The sequence below is a fragment of the Aquila chrysaetos genome, chromosome Z (assembly GCF_900496995.4).
Source record: "Aquila chrysaetos chrysaetos chromosome Z, bAquChr1.4, whole genome shotgun sequence".
In the NCBI taxonomy this organism is placed as follows: domain Eukaryota; kingdom Metazoa; phylum Chordata; class Aves; order Accipitriformes; family Accipitridae; genus Aquila; species Aquila chrysaetos.
Window position 1 is genome coordinate 39,044,409 of NC_044030.1, and position 19,812 is coordinate 39,064,220.

At 40.4% G+C, this 19,812-nt stretch overlaps 1 protein-coding gene across 1 annotated transcript in view; it reads left to right on the forward strand.

Annotated features, from left to right (window-relative positions):
• The first annotated feature begins 2,671 nt into the window (after nucleotides 1-2,671).
• The window catches only part of LOC115336990 (hippocampus abundant transcript-like protein 1), a 34,168-nt gene continuing 17,027 nt past the window's right edge, over nucleotides 2,672-19,812 (forward strand). Inside the window, exons 1-3 of the mRNA XM_030004848.2 lie at nucleotides 2,672-2,978; nucleotides 13,915-14,010; nucleotides 18,351-18,413. Coding sequence (XP_029860708.1) covers nucleotides 2,808-2,978; nucleotides 13,915-14,010; nucleotides 18,351-18,413 — 330 coding nt within the window. The 5' untranslated portion in view covers nucleotides 2,672-2,807. The remainder of the gene's footprint in view (nucleotides 2,979-13,914; nucleotides 14,011-18,350; nucleotides 18,414-19,812) is intronic.

Below are 19,812 nucleotides of genomic sequence, written 5' to 3' on the forward strand. Positions count from 1 at the left end.
CACCGACTCAATTCAAGACCTAAAAGACTTAACCCCCCACCTCCTTGAGCATGCGCTGTAGAATAAAAGAACACCGTACTTTTAATTTGAAGAGGAGAAAACCTTAGCCCAATAGAAATGGTGGCAGATAAGCGACTACTAATAATTATTTTGGGGAAGGATGTTGGAAACTAAGTGGGTGAATCTAAATTGCTTGTTTGTTTAACTGCAGGGCGTGCTAGCTTTCTGGAATTACCACCTAGCACCCGTCTTTGCACAAATATGAAATAATTAATGTCTCTCCTGAGTGTGTGGTTATTGGCTCGTTGCAGACCAGGTGACAAATCCACCTTCTGGACAGCAATACCAGTCAGGATTTTCTAATTGCTGTCATGTCATTCCCTTCCTTCAGTTCTCTCTCACATACTGAAGCCATTCCATGACTGCTCATCCTGGCCTCCACGTTCTACTTTTGTTTTTTTGTTTGTTTGTTTAATTACTTCCTTTTTGAGATGGGGATGAGAACAGCATACAGACTTCATGGAGTCATGATATGTCGACATAGTATTTTCAACTTTTTTCTCATCTAGTTATTTCCTAATATTTAAAAATTTCTGCTTTCATTTTTAACAACTTCTGAGTATTCAGAAAACTATCTATACTGTTTCTAGTATCTTTCCTAAGTAGAAATAGCTAATTTAGAGATCTATAAACCCAGTGACTAATTAGAATTCTTTTCCCCTAGATGACCTATATTCATTCATCAACACTTTCAGCTGACATTTTAGCATTCACTCAAGTTCATTGTATTCTTTTACAACTCTTTATTGTTTTGATCATGCTGAATAGCCTTCTGTAATAAACTTTGTACCTTTGTTATTAATCCCTCCTCCAGATAGCTTAAAAATATTGGTTAGGAATGTTCTAAAAAGCATAGAGCACAGAATTGAGAGGAACTGTACTTGTAACACCTCTTCATAAACCGAGTTTTTATTTATTCCTTGTTTTTGTTTCCAGTTGTCTGGTTAACCAGTTCTTAATAAATATTATATACCTAGCTCAGCATGTGAACAAAAGCCTTCCAACTTCAAATTCTGTACAGGACAAGGACATAATGACATAAAATTACTAGTAGTTGTCTATTGAGCCTCAATCAGAAGCCATAAAAGTTGATGGAAGACGTTCTATTGATTTGTATATGAACTGGATTAAATACTTAAGTGACATATGTAAATATTTTAATGCTGAAATGTTCAAAATACAATTATGATTTCAAGCAATACTTTTTACATGAACCTGATGTGGTAGCTAGAAACTTGTCTACCTACAAAAGCTGATATATTAGGCTATAAATTCATCCCTTTCTAACTGAAGAAGCTGTCTGAATTAAAAAAAATTCTCAGTATTTTGAAGCCTGTTAATTAAAAAAAAACCCAAACCACCCAAACCTGTAAGGGATGAAGAACCTTGGTTTTCAAGTCAGTAGAAAAATGCTCAAGACTTCACAGGAGCAAAAATATTACTATATTTCATTGTGGTGACTACTCTTGAAGAAATGAAAGGTTTTGTAAGAGTTTCTAGGCTACCAGAACAAAAAAAGCAGAAGGGATGCATGAAATTCTACACATGATTGGCTTGGGCTGGCTAGGAAAAGTAATTTTTAAGAATATGTGCTGATTTACTAATCCCTCTATAATAGGAAAGATAATTTTGCATATCCATTTAGTTCATGGTATCCAATGTTCCTCTTAAAATGCTGATGTCTACTTTAAACAAAAGAGAGCTTCAAAAAAAGTCACGTAAATGATTTCAAGTCAACACATGCCACCTTGCTAAATGAGAACACTTGTTAAATTGCTACGTAATGTACCATAGAAGATAAATTACAACATGCTCTATGTTTAGCAAGTACATAGCTTGTCATACACAGACAAAACAGACACACAGCAAATAGAAAATGGCATTTTAAGTTAACATTTATTATCCTAGCAAACTGAAAAGTTCTGATCCTGTGAACAGCTTGGTACTTAGCTGAGAATACCTGAAGTACCAGGAAAAACAATGGCTTGACCCCAGTAACACGTCGAGAGGGAAGGAAGCATTTGTAGCACGAAAGCCTCTCAGCGTTGGCCACGCACAGACGTTTTGAGCTCTCTGGTGAACAGCTTATTCTGGACAGGCAACCGGCCTGCTCTATTGATTTTCCAACAGTCTGTTAGTAGCCGTAATCTTTACCGTCAGCACTGCATTATCTCAAAGTACCCCGACTGTGCGCACTGGGCGAACTGAGAGGTAAGCAGCGCTACTTCTTACGGTAACTTGTGATACTTCTTACGATAACCGGCTGGCCTCGTAGCACTTAAGTGAGAGGAAACGGAGCTCGCAGTAACACCCGCCCGGGGACGAAGGGCCCAGCAGGGTTTAGCTAAGCCACGCAGGACGGTAGTTTGGAAGAGATTCACCTTCCCGAGGGAAGCCGGGAGCCGTCACCGGGCGTTCCCCTCGGCGGCAGGCGAGGGCAGGGCGGCCGGCGGCGCCCCAGCCGCTAACGGCGCCGCCGCGCGCCTCCATTCGAACTCGCCCGAGGGGCGGGCACGCGGCTTCCGGCCGGGCGGGCGGCCGCAGTTCCGCGGAGGGCGCGGGGCGGGGCGCGGCGCCGCCGGGTCACGTGACCGCGCGGCCCCGCCCCGCCCAGGCGGCGCGGCGGAGGCGGCGGCTGCGGGCGGGCGCGGGAGGCCGCCCGCCCGCCTCCAGTTCGTTCCGCACCCGCCTCTCCTCCGGCCCGGCTCGGCCCGGCCCGGCCTCGTCGGGAGGATGGTGGGAGCGAGATGAGCCCCGAGCCGGAGCCGCCGCCAGCCCCGGCCCGGGAGGGAGACGACGAGGAGGAGGAGGAGGCGGCGGAGGCGCCGCCGCCCTCCCTCAGCGGTGGCGGCGGCGCCAGGCGGGGCGGCTGCATGATGCTGGTGAAGAGGGTCGGCCTGAAGGCGGGCGGCGGCGCGGTGAGTGCGGGGCGGGGCTGGGGGACGCTGGGCTCCGTGGGGGGCGGCGGGCGGGCGCCGCGGGCCTTGGGGGCAACGCCGCGGTGCGGGCCGGGCCGGGCCGAGCCGAGCCGAGCCGGGCGGCCCGTGGTGGCCAGCGCCCGCCCCGGTCCCCGCCCGTGAGGGGCCAGCAGCCGCCCCCGAGCGTCCTCCGGGTGCCCCCGCGACCCTGGAAGCTTTCTGGAAGTTGGGGTGCGGCGGGTTGCCGGGCTCCCGCCAGCCGCGGCGGGCGGCACCTCGGGCCGGCCCGGCCCCGGGCGTCCCGGCGGCTGCGCCGCCTCGTCTCCGCCAGCCCCGGGTCTCTGCCAGCCCCGGCGCGTTCGTTACTGGTTTTTCCCGGGCAGAGGCGACACCTGTAAGCAGCTGGATGTAAGTAAGTTTCCTTTTAAAATATATAAATCCGAGGTGCCTGGACGTCAAGCTTAGTTTTCCTTTGGAGTTATAGGAGGTGCTTCTGGGTGAGCCGAAACCGTGGAGTTACCACGCCGTTTTAGTAACATGATGCTCTTTCGGTTTCGTTTCTTTTCACTGCATTAAGCGTTAAGATGTCTTTGTGCGAATAAAAGGAGCTGGAAAGGAGCGGTCTGTGCGCTCACTTGAAAGCATCTCTAGAAAGGTTGTAAGTGTGGCAGTGGTGCGTAATTGCTTCCTAGCAGAAACGTCTTCCGAGTGGCTTAAGCCTTTCTCTTTCTACGTGCATGCTCACAGGACGCCTTAAAAACAGACCTGAGATGACACCTCATGAGCTTTCTGCGCTGGGTGGGGACAGGTGATTTGTTTCAGGGAGGATGGTCCCGGCTGAGATGATATAACCTATCCTGTGTTGACGGTGAGCCCAGAGCACGAGGTGGGAGTAGGGGAACCCGGGGGAACACACAAAGTGACAAAACAGATGATCCTGTCATTGACAGTTTTTGAAGGGCTACAGATACAAAACTAGGCAAAGTCTGGCCATGATAAATCCCTTTTGGCAAGTTGAAATCACGTAAATTTTATTTGCAACCTCACTTGCTAGCTCTTTATGCTTTTTTAGACTACATTCATGTTTGGGTGTTCCTGAATAATGTATTTTAATATTAGTTTAATCACAAAAGTAGATATGCTGAAAGCATTGCTTATGCCAAAAGTTTTAAAACACTTACATTTGCGTCAGGGAGCCAACATCTCCTACATGTGTTGCCTACCCTCCCACAGATAAGCATCTCTACTATTGGAGAGAAGATAGTTTACTGTTTTATGTTAATGTGAAGCAAATGAATTTGTAATATCTTTAGCTGAGCATTAATAGTGTAGCATTAATGTGATATCATGGCTGGAGCTCAAGAATGTAAAAAAAATAATCTGGAAACCATCTGTTTGATATCAGTAGGCTCTTTGTCCCTTACTCATATCTGATGAAGGTGTTAAGGTGCTTTTAATATGTGATTAACCCAGAGAAGATGTAAAAAAGTGTTCTTCTATGGAATTCGTTAGTCAAGTTATTTTACGTAAGTTAATTCCGAGGTGACTGTTTCACGCTTCTCGTAACCGATCACTTCTGTATTCGAGTCTTTTCAGTTCTCTTTCAGAAATGGTTCTGTCTTCCAAAAAGCAGGTTGGACTCCTTCAAGAAGTGCAGCTGATGTCTGCTGTATGGTATATTTGCTGTTCAAGGTTTGTGTACAGCAGCTCCCATTTAGGACTCTAGATATGTATGATGCAGTAACCCAATCTGAAGTCAGAATAGGGAGGTTACTCTAGAAAACGCCTGTTAACTTTTTAGTTAAGAAATGTAAGCTTTCAGTTTTATCAGCATGGGTGACATGGTGTAAGAAATAAAGAGTGATGTCATTATATAGAAGAAAAAACAAATGAATTTATTTAAATATGAACAGAGGGTAGGAAATGGAGGGTACCGGTAGAGAAATTAAAAAAAATTAAAGAACTTTGATTTCTCTCTCTAACTTTGAAGAATAGTAAAACTCAAACGGAAAATAAATCCATAACCGATGAGGGTGCTCACCTGTTTTTTTGTTAATGGATGGAATATTTGTTGAATTTGGATTAAGGATTAAAATAATGCTTTTGAGTACTTAAAATATGCTGTTTTATCAGTTTGACAGTTTAGCTTCTAAATGACATATATTCTCAATTTATAAAATTATCTCAGGTTTTGCTTACTGGGTCGGTTTTTTGCACCCTCCCTCCTAGTTGTGCCCTTAAGGGATTTTGTGTTCCTGTAATGCATCTCCTACAAGAGAGAAAGATATGGGGCTCTAGCCTTATCTTCTCTATATTGATATGGCAGTAAAGCAATTATACTTACATCAGCTTAGGGTCTGCTTCACAATTCCTGACTGAACAGTCTGTTTCCTGCTTTGTTACTGCAGTTCCTGCGCTTCCCTGTGATTCTCATGTGGCTGTCATATTGCTAGAACTCTCTCTGCCTAGACTTTATTGAAAGAGCTTATTCAGACTAAAATATGAGGGGCTGGATCATCTCTTTAGATGTAATTGCAGAGATCTCCTTAGTATCAGTGGGTGTGCATCCTTGGCATTTGGAAGTGGAAGCTTGCCCTTTGGGCTGCTGATGAAGAAGTAAATACAGAAGTGAAATTTTGGTGAGCTGCTGCTTTGGTCTGTGAAGGATGTTTTAATTTCAATTTTTATTCTAATTGTTTTGTCACATCAGATTGGTAGTACAAAGTGGAAGAGTATGACCAAGTCTGTCAGGTTGCGCAAGGCTTTCTCCCTTTACCCCTCCAGTTTGGGAGTAAGAAGCTTCTGGTTTTTGATTTATCTGTAACTAGCTTCACCCTGTTGAATGCATTGGCTTCACTGATTCGAAGAACTAAAATATAAATGCTGAACAAATGACTCTTTATGAATTGAGTTACTGGCTCAAAGCTAATAAGAACAATAGTATAAGTAAATTCCACTGGAATTAAATCAGTTTCCGTTGGCTGTATTACTCTGATTTCAGTGAGCTTCAGAAATTGAAGTAAATGATGCCATGGACATTTTGTTACTGGTTGTGCAATCTTGTTCTATCTGAGTTCTGAACACTGGTAGTATAAACCTTTGCGTGACATTCAGAATATTCATACCGCATACTTCATTTCTATGCAACCTATTGTCAGTAAAATAATGCCATACTAAGGAAGCTTTTTAGGAAAATACAGTACTGTACTGTCTAAATAAAGTGCTCTTATGGGAGCAGTCCCCAAATGGGATATCTAAGGAGAAAACACACCTATGTACCTCTTTGAGAATTAATCTTATATTAGTTTCATGTTCTTGGATGCTATAAAATGCCCAACGCCTCTGTGTTTTTTAGAAATGAAATGTTAAAACTGTACATCTTGGAAGTTTGCCAGCCTTTATTCATTAAACTGTTTTACACAGCGGAGCAGAACTGGTATATACCCAAAGAATTACAGGTTTTTACCCTTACTGCTAGCATTTTTCTTTTTAATACTTGCGGTGGTGCAATACTTCGTAAAAAATACAGTATAGTGAAACTGAGGCAGCATGATTAAATGTTACGAGACTTTACTGAAACACCTTTGTCCAGTAAGTCGATTTCTTAAATTTCTTGCTTGTAGGATTTAGATTGAATCGCTGGTAGTAAGCACATTGTCCAAATTGGCAGTTTGAGTGTTTAGTCCTTTGTGGAGCACTATTTTCTTTCACACAAAAATTATTTTTCCTGTTAAATCTAAATAATTGGAGATAAACAGTGTTGCCTTCTCAAGGTTACCCGTGTTATTCTGAATCTTCCCATCATGTTAAATTAACACTGAGTCTGAACCATTACCAGGAGTGATTAGCTGCTGTCTTTAAAAATGAATCACTCTTGGTTATATTCATGCTGAGAGGGCACTTTTGCTGTTCTGAGTTTGCTGGTACTGATCCTCCAGGTTCTAGCAATCTGGAAGGTTTTGTGTCCAGAGAGAAGTATGCTAGGCTAGAGCAATAGAAACTTAATTACATAAATAAGACTGGGTATTTTAGTATTGAAGATCCAAACTTAACCACTGGCCAATGAGCTTGAGTAATTATCTGTCCCATTGAGAAGCATGTGAATTAACTAAGCAGTCTGTGCTTTTAGAGGAATTTCTCGGTGTCATACATCTTTCTACATTTTAGGAAGAAAACTAGAGCAATGGATAAATCAGCTTGCAATTTGGTATAGTGTAATATGCTTGTTATATATTATTTCTGTAAGAAGTAGTTCAATTAGACAATGCAGCACTGTCTAAAGCTGAGCTTTCAGAATGTGGCAGGGCATATGGCAATTGTTCTCTTGGATGCTTTTCCTACCCTCGATGGCCTCAGTGTCAAAGACTGAACCAGAAATAATGTTTTCATATTTTACGTTCCTCAGAAGATTCCTGCTTCATAAGCTTGTTCAGTCTACGCAGGAATGTGTTCCCAGCAGAAAAAATGATGTGGCAAGACATTTTAGACCCTGAGAGTAAACCATGTGAAGCGCCATGCAATTTAAACTTGCTGTCTTGCGTCCTGCTTTACTTATTTCTTGTATTTTAGTGTGAGAAGGCAGTGACAATTGTTCTCTCTTCACACCCTTCATCTCACTACCACTTCAATAAATCCCAGTGGTATCTTTTTGCAGATGTTTTGACAGCAGCTTGGAGGAACCAACTTCAGCATTCCTCCATACCTTCAGCAATGTTCTTTGTCCTTCTCTGGGCCTCTTTCATTTGTGCTTCTGTAAAATAGATTATTCTACAGTGTGTATTGCTTAAAGCTTCTGAACAAAACAAGCAGTCATGGGATAAAAGGGAGGATCTTTACCTAGATCTAATAAAAATGGTTAGAATGCTAGAAGCAGAGGGTTAGCAAGGCAGGCACATCACATGTTTATGCAGTAATATAATGATAATCTTTTTCCTAACAGGGTGTATCTTTGAATACACTTTTGTAAACCACTGCTGAATGCTAAACTGGTGTCTTTCATGGAATGGTTTTCTCCAGGATCACATTCCTTAGCAGTCATCCTGTATGAGGAATTAAAATTGTTTTTTCATGTTTGCATTAGTTAAATTTATCTACATTAATTTTAATCTGCCATTTAATTTGTTTTACTGATGCCATCAACTTCTGATGTTCTTCACCATTGCCCTCTGACTTTTCTAAAGTGAATTGCGTTTTGTCATCAGTGAACTTTGTCACTTTGCTTTCACCCTTTTTATAGCTCAGTTATGAATGTGTTGAACTACATAGGCCCCAGGACAGAGCACTGGGACTTGTCTGGTAACTTCCCTCTGCTGTGAAAAGATTGTTGGTTTTTTTATACTGTTTCTTTTTTTCTTTTTTACTTTTTTTTTTTTTTTTAACTTTTTAATTCCTGTGCAGAGTTTGCACCCTTTTCTGCTTGCATTAAGAGCCTTTGATGAGGGTCTGTGAGTACCTTTACTTGAATTTTCAGATGGCTTATTGATGTGATCTCCCTTACCCATACAGGTTCTTTTGAGAACTCCAGGATTTTTTTATAAGGCACAATTTCTCTTTACAAAATCTGTGCAGGCTTTTCCATTTGGAACTAGTTGTGGTTCTGAGACCTGTGGAATACGATTTAGCCTAGCTTTTTCTTGAGAGAGTGCATCACTATCTTACTGTCCAGTTACAGATCTGCTTAAAGTATTTCTTTTGCAATGGAAATACAAGTTTGAACAATGTATGAGCTGAATTAGTTATGATTTATATTTTAGCTCACAAGGCACATCTAAAATGCTAAAGGCTGTGCTGTTTGTGAAGTGCTTTCACTTGCGTTCTCTGTATTTTTTTGCACTGCATACAAGTTACATGTCTTAGACTGGGGTTTGTACACATAGTCGCTTGGTGATTGCTTCATGTGACAGAGGCAGCTAAGGTCTTCAGGGTGCTTTTTGCAGTTGAGTGAATTCTTGCCAGTTCCAACAAATGGGGCATTTATGGGAATTACCAGTTGGAATTAAGGTGGTTCCTAAGTACTTCCGTTTGAAAATTAGAAAGAGGTAAACACGCAATATGCCTAGAGAGCTACCTGGGTAATATGTGTGGAGAAAAGAGCATCCATAATGTAGTGAGATGGATTGGTAGCATAATATTTGTGCTAGAATAAGCTAAAATGATTAAATAGTGATGTATTGAAGCATACCAGGAAAAGTTTGCATTTGAAATGGTTGAATTTTGGGGGGAAACTAAGAAAATAGCAGTGAAGATAAATATGGAAAGGGAATGCACTTTATAACTTGGCATGAACTTCAAGGTCTGAATGATTCATACATGAAAGCATGTTTCTCAATGTTTTACTGATTCTCCTAGTTCAGTTCTTTGTTTTCTTGAAAACATGAGAGTTGACATAGTGAACTGCAGTGCAGGTGGTTGTGTAAAAAAAAAAAAAAAAAAAAAAAGTACTTGTAGCAGTTACATTTTGAAGGGGGAGAATGTTTCTGTAGATACTATTTTCAAAAGAAAGTAAGAAAACTCTTCATACTAATGCATTTGAATGTTGGTTTACATACTACAGAGGGACAGAGAGTGCTGTTTGCACCAGTCTTTGTACTGGTAGTAGAACAAGCAACTAGCAGGCTCTCCTGAGAGACCCTACTGCTTGGTGGGAAAGAATTTCCCAGAGGAGAGTGTGGGGCTAGAAAGGGGTCATTGTCTGTTCAGCAGTCCGGTTTGAGTTTGGTTGTTATCTTTGTGAGAGATAACAGGTTTATTCCACTGGGGAGGTACCAGGGAGATCTCTTCCTCCTCAGGGCAGGATCAGTTGTTAGGCCTGAGCAGGTTGCTTAGGGCTTTTCTAGTTGGGTATTGAAACCCTTCGAGGTCTGATAACATGTCTCCAGCTCTGGGCATGCTAGGGGCAATGGGCTCTGCTCCTTCACCCTCATGGGAGGAAAAAAGCATCCTGTATTTATCCATTGGAGTCTTTGTCTTAATCTGCCTGGCAGGACTATATGGCCCGCATCAAAATGTGAAAAGTTTGAAAAGGCGCTCTGGAGGACTTCAGGATTTGAACAGTGAGAAGTGGTTTTGTTCTGAAATGTGTATGTTGCTTAAGAGAAACAAACAGTTAAGCATGTTTGAAATTGGATGTTAAGGTGTTTTTGTAGCCATTCGAACAATTTTAATTGTTAAATTACAGACTTGAATTAACAGAGATAGTTACCTAAAAGTTATGCAAATAAATTAATACCGTCAATTCTAGGTTTGCTCTGAAGATTTGGCACTGGCTATAAAATTGCATCTTGCTGTGGAGTATTTTAGGGTGAATTGTACTAGCTCTCCTTCAAAATGTCTAAGATAAGATATTCTTAGTGATACTAAATTGCAATTTTTCCCACTTTTCTATGAGCATTTCCCTGCCAGCTGGATTTATGATCTTGACATCTTCTCATGGGTTTATTAATGTTCAACAGCTGTGTTCTGCTTTAAAAAAAAAAAAAGTTTGTATTGCACCCCAGTAGTTCTCCTTGTTGTCTTCAAATTAACTTTTGGGTTTATTGTGCCTCCAACAAAGGCAGAAGAAAAAATGGTTTTTTTTTAGAACTGGGTATGGGCGAAAAGAAGCACAGAAAAAGCAGAAGGGCAAAACTGGAGAAGTAGCAGATATTTTGTTAGAACTTCTAGGACTTTGGATTTATAATGATGGCCTTAAACTTTTATTGTTAAGCATTTGAGATTATGTAATGTTTTGCTCATTATTGATTATGCAAGTATAATAGCTTGACCAGCAGCTGCATTTGAAAACCATAGTAATGTTCATACATAGTTTTTCAGCCCACACACTGGGCTGTCATATGAAGATGATCTGTGTGGATAGAAAATAAGCCTGTAACAGTTTTTAAGACTTTCCTGAGGGCACTTCATTTTTAACATTAAGACTTTAAAATTTGGGGGTGGGTTGTGATGAAAGCAACTTGTATGTTGACCGTATCTGTGCTATTTCTGAAATTCTAGTTACATCTTTTTAACCATAAAGAATTCAGTAGGTCGTCCCCATATTGTCTAGTTCAAGAAGCCTAAAGCTCTTTGTACTTCAAGTTTGTAACTGTTTTTCGCATGTGTGTCTCAAGTTCATTCTTTATGTAAATTGCATGCAGTTGTGTTCTGTTGCAAAGTATTTTCTCAATATAGAAATGAGCCACAACCATTACTTCTGGGGTAGCTTCATCTTAAAATCAAGTGTGAAGTGTTTTTAGAAAGCTCTTTGATTTTGAAGTGAGTAAAGAGTTTTTGTTGCTTTTTTATCAGTGGTCCAGACTGTGTACGTCATCAGTCATAAGCTATTTTCTTTTCTTGAAAATAACTTGATGCTTGATTAAACATTGAAAGCTTTTGTGGTAAGAGCCTTTAGGAACTACAGGAAAGATGGGCATCCGGAAGTAAGTATCTGCATTGGTCTATTTGACAATGTCAGTGAATTTTCCTGTTTGAATTATTTTAGTTTCCTGATAAAGCCATTTCCACAAGTGTTCTTTAATTAATCTAGGCATTTAGGGCTTTCTCAGAAAACTGAAAATCATCAACTACAGTCTTATGTGGATCATAGATTGGTAGCTATTGGTATATCTGATGTCGAATGCTTGACTTCATTTTGACAGGTGCATGTTCCTTTCAGGATTTAAATTCTACTTTTCCAGGTTATGTCTTGAATCCAAAAGGCTATAGAGATTTATGGGTTTTTAGTACAGTGCAACTATCTGTAAGCTGCATGATACCGCCAAATGATTTGGAGACTGTTTAATCTCCAAGAAATACTAATTTAGGCTCAGTACAGCAAAAATACTTTTCTTCCACAGAAGTTTTTAAATGACTTCTGAGGAAAAAAACGTGCATGCCTTTTTGAATGTGTATGTACGTCATCTTTCTGGTGAACTATGTAAATCTCAGATCAAATTTGCATGTAATAAAAACATTATTAAAAAAAACAAACAAACACTCCAAAACTTCATTTTTAGTGGTGTTAGAACTGTTTGTTGAATACATACTAGAGTTTTATGGCCCGACATCACGCTTAGTGATATAGAGGTGGGAGGGAAGTAAAGTAGAGGCAGGAGAAAGGCTGGGGAGTCCCTTACTCTCTGCTGTAAAATTTGCCTTTTCCAGGGGAAGCTCTTGTGGAAGGGATCTTCAGACTTCAGTGTGATCTGTGTTAAGTGCTAGTCTGAGTGATATACATCTTGGCAAAAAAATACTCTTAAAATTGTTATCCCATTACATTGTGTAGAAGTACTTGAAGTCATCTTATATGAGAAAGATTTTTGACACACAGCCCCCACCCCAGTCTTTGGAATCTTTGCTATTTAGAGATAAAAAATTGCATGGTAACCTACAGAGAAATGTTAATAATGCTTGAAAGTTATCAGCCTCTCACAGATAATCTTTGATCTATGATATTATCATATTGTTTCCCAGGAGAAAGAGAACTGTTTTCTTCAAATCCTCAAGCTTTGAAGCAAGCTGCAATGTAGAAAATAATTTGAATCTTATTGGCTAGAAAAAATGCTGTCTGCATTACTTTTAGTTTGCTGCTACAGGTTTTGATAAACTGATAGATTTAAAAATTATTAGAGATCTAGGCACTTAGACTGTCCAGACAGTAGAGATTCCCTTAAAAATCTTTACTGTAGGCTGTTAGCTTAAATGAATCTTGTAATACAACTGTTTTCTAAACCTGTAATTCCTACCAATCTAGATGAAAGGTACTGAGTAGGGGACAAACACTACATGTGTCTCTGCTCTGCTCTTCGTTGTAGGCTGTCTTGACTTTTTTTGAGTTCACTGGGAGACCCTGAGTTTCATGTTCTCCATACTCTCCACCTGCTGAAATGACAGTCTGGTTGATACTTGTCACTAGATGGTATCTCTTCAACTGATTGCCCAACGTGCAACAGAAGTGTCCTTTTATATTTTGGGTAAACTTCAGGTGTGTATGGGAGTATCAGATCAGAGAGCTGTACTGCTCCTTCCTAAGAACTGCCAGCCCTGGGGGAGTGTAATGGCTTTGGATTTGCTAGAAACACTGAAAAACAATCTTCTACAGGGTAAGGGTGAGGGGAAAGAGTAATTTTAGAACCCAAAAACTTTGTAAAACAGTTACTGTGGCAAGGGGCATATAGAAATGAAAGAAAGCAGCAGTTCTGGTTAAATCTGCTTTATTCAAGGCTTCTGCCTGGTTCATCTAAATAAAAAGATTCTAGATCTCTCATCTGGGATCGACTTTTTGGGTCTTGAATGGCAGCAGTTTCAACAGCATTGTGAGCACTTCCATAGTTTGCTAATTCTTCCTGGCATTACTTACTGACCAGTAGAATAGCTCCTGGGTCTCTAGTCTATGGGCACACACGAGCTATGAGATCAGTTGGTCAGCAGTCAACAGAAAGTTGTACAGATGGCATAAGCTGCCCCTTCTTTTCTTGTACTTTGGGAGTTTCAAATACAAAAATTGGTGCTTTTCTGATTATGTGCATTGTCATAGTTTTGTTGTAATGGTGATGTGATCTTTATAAAGCAGATCTGTTTTGTTGTCAGTTGTGGAGGTAGCAGGGAGAGTTACACCCTTTGTTACACTGCTGTGGAAGGGTTGTGAATAGTGATCAAGGGGGAGTAAGCCTAAAGGCAAACTGGAGGTGGGAGCAGTACAGAGCACTGTCAGGAATGGGGAAAATAATTCTCTTCAGTCAGCAGGAGTTCGAGGGAACAAAATTCCTCAACTTCCCTGGAGATTTTTAGTTGTTTTGTAATAACTTTTCTCCACCCTTGTTTGGCTTATTATTATTCCCAATGGCTTGGTAATAGGTCATCCTGAAAGCTAGTTATAGTCAAAATATGTTTGTAAGAGATCTTTGCACATGTAATGAACTGGATGTGTAAAACCACTGCATGTGTTTTTCTTTCTTAGCAACAAGGTATTGGTCGGCCAAGCGTCTACCATGCGGTGGTGGTCATATTTCTAGAATTCTTTGCCTGGGGGCTCTTGACAACTCCAATGCTAACGGTAAGTATCAGCTCTCATCTTGGCAGTAATGACAAAAGTTAATTTGCTAATTCGTAGGGATCGGGGTTTTAATTTGTTTTACACTTCCTGTTTACCTCATTAACTGAATTCCAGGAGTCTTAACATTCAACACTGTGCAATAGTAATATACTACAGCTGAGATGTGGACAGCTGAAAGACTAAAAGATAGTGAAAAATAAATTAGCAAAACGCTGTACTACTCTAACTTTTATTTGCCTTCTATAGTAACATCAGTTTAGTGTACTGATGAAGGTCTCTCTGGAAGTTCTGGCTTTTTCTAAGGCTTCATAGTTCAATTCATCTTCCAGTTATAACAATTAAATAAACTATGCATCCCATAGTAAACTTTGTACGCTATTGTGGGCTGGCTGTTTTGCCAGCATGTAACTTGAAGTAAAATGTAAAGGCTTTCATGTAAGAAATGGATTTTATAAGTATTTAATCTGTTCTGGAATGCAGTTATTTTCCAGATGAATAGATAATTTGAGTGTTTGGTAATAGGATATGAAGCCTTTCTTCTGAAAACATGGGTCTTACTCATTGAAATCAGGCCTGCCTGAGAGAAGTCATCAAAAGTCTATTAGTCCAGTTTTTCATCAGATAATATCTGAGAGCGCTTTGAATACATGATGAGCAAGGTTTTGTGGGATTTATAGACCTTGGAGTTAATTATTTTCCTTCCCCAAACTCCAAATAAAATCACCGACATAACTCTTGAAAGGTGTTTTTCTAACCTTCCTAAAGATAATCACCAATCTTCTTAATGTACCTTAATAATAAAAAAGTCCCTATAAATGGTTAACAGATTTCCATAAAGTAAATGTCTCACTAAATGATGAGCTTGTCATGCTGTCTTGCTAGTGTCAAAATACGGGGAAGCTTAACTGGGTGGTCTTTCTTGTTTCTTTTTTTTTTTCTTTCCTTTTTTTCATAAATGAAATGCGCAACTTCAAGTTGCCCAAGCTTGACACATCTCATTTAAAGAGATAATGTGCAAATAGTAATTCTTACACAGTCTTCAAAAAAACCCTCACTATAATAAAACTATATGGTAGGTAGATCCTTCAATATTTCCTCAGTAGTGTACTCAAACTGAAACAGTTTCATATGAATTTTTAGTGTAAGTCAAATGCAGCTGAAATGTTAATTCACGAAATTGGTATTGTCGTGGTTTAAGCCCAGCTGGTGACAAAGCACCATGAAGCCACTCGCTCACTTCTTCCCCTCGGCTCTGGTGGGACGATGAGGAGAAAATATAACAAAAAGCTTGTGGATCGAGACAAGGACAGGGAGGGATCACTCCCCACTTATGGTCATGGGCAAAAGACAGGCTCAACTTGGGGAAAACACAAAATCAATTTAATTTACTACCAATCAAATCAAAACAAGGGTAATGAGAAGTAAAACCCAAATCTTAAAAACACCTTCCCCCCACCCCTCCCTCCTTCCCAGCTGAACCCCACTCCCAGTTTTCTCCACCTTCTCCCTCCACAGCAGCGCAGGGGGACAGGGGATGGGGGTTGGGGTCAGTTTGCCACACCTTGTGTCTGTGCCCCTTCCTCCTCAGGGGGAGGACTCCTCGCTCGTCCCCTGCTCCAGCGTGGGGTCTCTCCCACTGGAGACAGGCCTCCATGAACTTCTCCAGCACGGGTCCTTTCCACGGGCCGATCTTCAGTCACAGACGGCTCCAGCGCGGGCTTTCCCACAGAGTCACGGCCATCTTGGGGGGCATCCCCCTGCTCCGGCGTGGGGTCCTCCCCGGGCTGCAGGTGGGCATCTGCTCCCCCGCTCCCCTCCATGGGCTGGGGGGGACAGCCTGCCGTCTGGCCACGGGCTGCAGGGGCATCCCCTCCTCCGGCGCTCCTCCTCCCCTCCTTCCTCACCGACCTTGGTGTCTGCAGAGGGGTTCCTCTCGCATCCCACTCCTCTCCCCCGCTGCAGGTTCCCCTTCTTAAATATATTATCCCAGAGGCTGGTCCGACTTGGAGCCGGGGAAGCTTCCAGCAGCTTCTCACAGGAGCCACCCCTGCAGCCCCCTCCCCTGCTACCAAAACCCCACCACGCAGACCCAAACCAGTATTTATCATTGCACTGTGTCTAATGGGAGTGTATGAAATGCTTCTAATTTAAAGCTAAATTCTTATTTTGACTGAAATATGTGGATTCAGTACAGTCATGGTCTTGAATGTGTCGTATTTTGAATGTTGTGTTTCTCTCTTATGTGGTCTTGAATACTTAAGAGGCTGTTGCATGGGACTGAAAACTTAAATTAAAGCACTGAGTTACATATAATGGTGTAACTTACCTTACAGAGGTGTAAATGACTTCTGTGCTCTAGGGGCTGATCATCTTTATTTGTAATCAGCTTTGCACACACTGAAAGGCTGCCGTTTGTTTTAAATAATCTGAAATCTGGTTTGATACTTCGCACCCTTCTGTCTTGTAACGTACTTGTGGTAATTTACCTTGGCCTGGTGGTCAGCCAGCAGTACTAGAAGTCATGTAGAGCTTTCTTATGGGCAAGGTTCAGCCTTTGAACTGCTAGCTACCCACTTTTGCTCAAGCAGGTTTGTCTGGTGGGAAGGGCAGAAATGGAAATGTCTGGCCTGTTGATCAAAGCTCATGATCACTCAAATTTTTTGTGGCTGTGTTGTGATTCTCCCGGTCACTGTCAACATTAAATCAGATTAAAATGTGTTGTGTATTATCAGTCTAAATGTATGTATTCTGTGGTAGCTGAGATTATTTAAAGTTAATTTTTTAGATTACTTTTTCACTTCTTTTGACATCCATCAGCAAAGCTGTGGTGGTTGTTGTATGACAGTAAGAGAAGAAAAGATTTAAAGTGTTTATAAAGCACACAAAGGCTATTTTGCTCACAGACTGCCCAAAACTTATCCTCATTATTCTTATTTATGGATTTGTAAGCCAATATTAGTAAATCACCGTGAGCAATATTAATCACTTAATGGCATAGTCTGTCTTCAATATAATCTTTTTTTGAATATATAAATATTTCTATTGGTAGAACTTGAGTAAAGCAGCTCCCTCTACCAGTTTGTCAACTTGCATTTCTCTTGTCTATAAAGTAACAGAAATTAATCTCAAAAGCTTGAACCAATATCAGCAGTGGTTGTCTCCCAGGAAGAATACTGGAGAACACTTTGCAGAAGGGTAATTAGATGTGACTCTGTGAGCTTCCTGCTTGCTTTTTTTTTTTTTTTTTTAACTTGGAAGACATCTGCTTTTAGATCTCTAATTTGCACCCTAACTTTTTTTTCCTCCATTCATATCATAAGATCAGTGGTCAAACAGGTGCAAAATTGTTCTAAATATCTAAACAGATGATGAGACCAGGAAGAAAAGGGGTATAAATAAGCGGATTTATCTGACCAGTAGTTAACATGGGAACAACCACCTTTATTAAACCTATGATCTGAGAATCTGTCATCCTTGGAAAACGATGCTGATACTTTTCAGTGACGCTCAAGTATTGTGTCTCTTCAGGCTAGTGGCTTTCTCAATATGCATATAATTTTTGTAGTTGTTGGCACTTACCTATAGATAAAACCAGCAAACGAATTTGAAGTGCGTGTGTGCATACATGCTTTGATGGTTGCAGTATCTTTTTTAGTTGACACAGTAGCACCTGTGAGGCTTTTTAACTCTCTTGCATATTTATGGTAAATCTGTTTAGTATAGATTAACATGCTTGTCCTTGAATTAAGACTGCTGGTAAAGCACTTGAATTCATAGCTGTACTTAAAGAATACATGAAACACTCAGAACTGTTGCTGGTATTTATAAGCATCTACTTGTTCATCAGAAGTGTTTCTGTGTGACTATTGAATATCTGCAATTCATTCAGAAACAGTTAGCACACTGCCTTTTTGGGCTGTGGTGAATATAACACTGTTTATTTCTTGACAGAGTAAGCTAGCTGAATCTCATGTTCACTTCTAATTAGCAACAACTGAGTCAATCTTTTGAAGGAGTTACCTACCTCAAAAATTCTGTGATTTGTACCACATGGGGATGCTTTTTGCTTACATTGATCCCCTTTCTGACCAAAGTACCCCAAACCAAACTATTTCTGCAGTACGGTGCGATCTGTGCCAGCAGAGGTATTTATGCCAATACATTGATACTAAAACCTTGTCAATATTTTCTTGTGAAGACAATTAAGAGTGTAGTTCTGGGATAAGATACTTTTTTAACAAGTTCCAGTAGAGCTATCCTGTTCTACAAATCAGTTTTAAACTTTGAATCAACCTTCTCCTGTCTCTACTGATTCAAATAATGCTTTTTTTCCGTGTCAGGTCTTACATGAAACATTCTCCCATCATACATTTTTAATGAATGGTCTCATTCAAGGTGTTAAGGTAAGATTTTTTTTAAAACCTCTGACCTAGATATTTTGTGTGTTCCTGTATTGTAATTTGGCTCTCCTGCATTCTCCATAAGAATATACAAAACAGCAAGAATGTAATTAATTCTTAAACCATTTTTTCATTGTAATGGTTGTGTTCTTGGTTTCAGTTCAAGCTTTCCTGCTAAATGGTAGCATCTTGAAGCAAGTGGAATATTTCTCAGAAGTTTAAATTCCTCTCATTTGAATAGGTACCAGTTGTAGCTATTGTAATCTTGATAAGGATCCTTCTGAAAACGGAGCTAGGTTTTTAATGTCTGCTTGCTAATGTGAGATGATTTATATCAGAAGCAGATTAATGCAGCCATAATGATACCATTGAGATAAAAAATGAAGCACTTATACACTGTGATTTTGTCCAAGATGTGGTATAAAAGCTCATTTTCAGCAGGGTTGGTTGTGTGGGGTTTTTTTTTGTTTGTTTGTTTGTTTTTTTTTTTTTCCCTGGTCTTTTTTTATCAGTTTTTGAGCATTCTGTGATGGTCAAGGTATTCAGGGCAGCTTATAGCCTACTTATACCTCTGCATTCACACAGTGGTCATGCTGGATTGTTGCCACAAAAAAAGCTTGCAAAATTTCTCTAGCATAACTAAAACTTCAAAGTCTCTCTTTGCTAACTGTTGTACTGAGCAGCTTCAAATCACTTAGTGTAACTTGACTAAGTTAATTTATAGCACCCAGAAATTATTTAGCTTTGTATTCTGTAACAAATCTAAAGCGTTTTTTTAGCTGTAAGAACATGACATCTTTAGGATGGACTTACTGTCTTGATAACTTTCACAGTGGATTGGCAGAACACCATGTGCTAAGGATGTCAGGAAGTCTCAAACTGGAAGAGGAAGTTAACTTCGCACTGATGTCTTAGAAAAACAAAGTTCATGTTCCTCTTGGTGTTTTCTTTCAACTCTGTTCACAGTGCAGTGAACTATGAGTATCACTTAAACGTAGTGAATGGAGCGTTCTCCATATATTTTCTACAGAGCATATCTGTAGAAAAGTGAATGGTCTAAATGTATGTATTGCTCTAACAGGTGTAATACAGGGGAGTATAGACCAGAGTGAGCCTGGACTTCAGTGTCCAGTATTTTCTTTAAACTGCTGTTTATGAAATACCAAAAGGGTTTTGGGTGACAGTTAGCAAAACATGTTAGTTCATAGTCTACTGAAACCTGACTCTAAGGAGCAAAACCATTAATTTCAGCTGAGTAAGGCATTTAACTTTCCTAGCATCTGCTGGTGTGGCTTTATAGCTTTTGCTCTCAATTTACTTACTGAAATCATTGGATTCAGAGTTGTTTATTGGGACTTGGCAGAATAGTGATTTAGTACAGTAGTCTGTACACGTGTTAAAC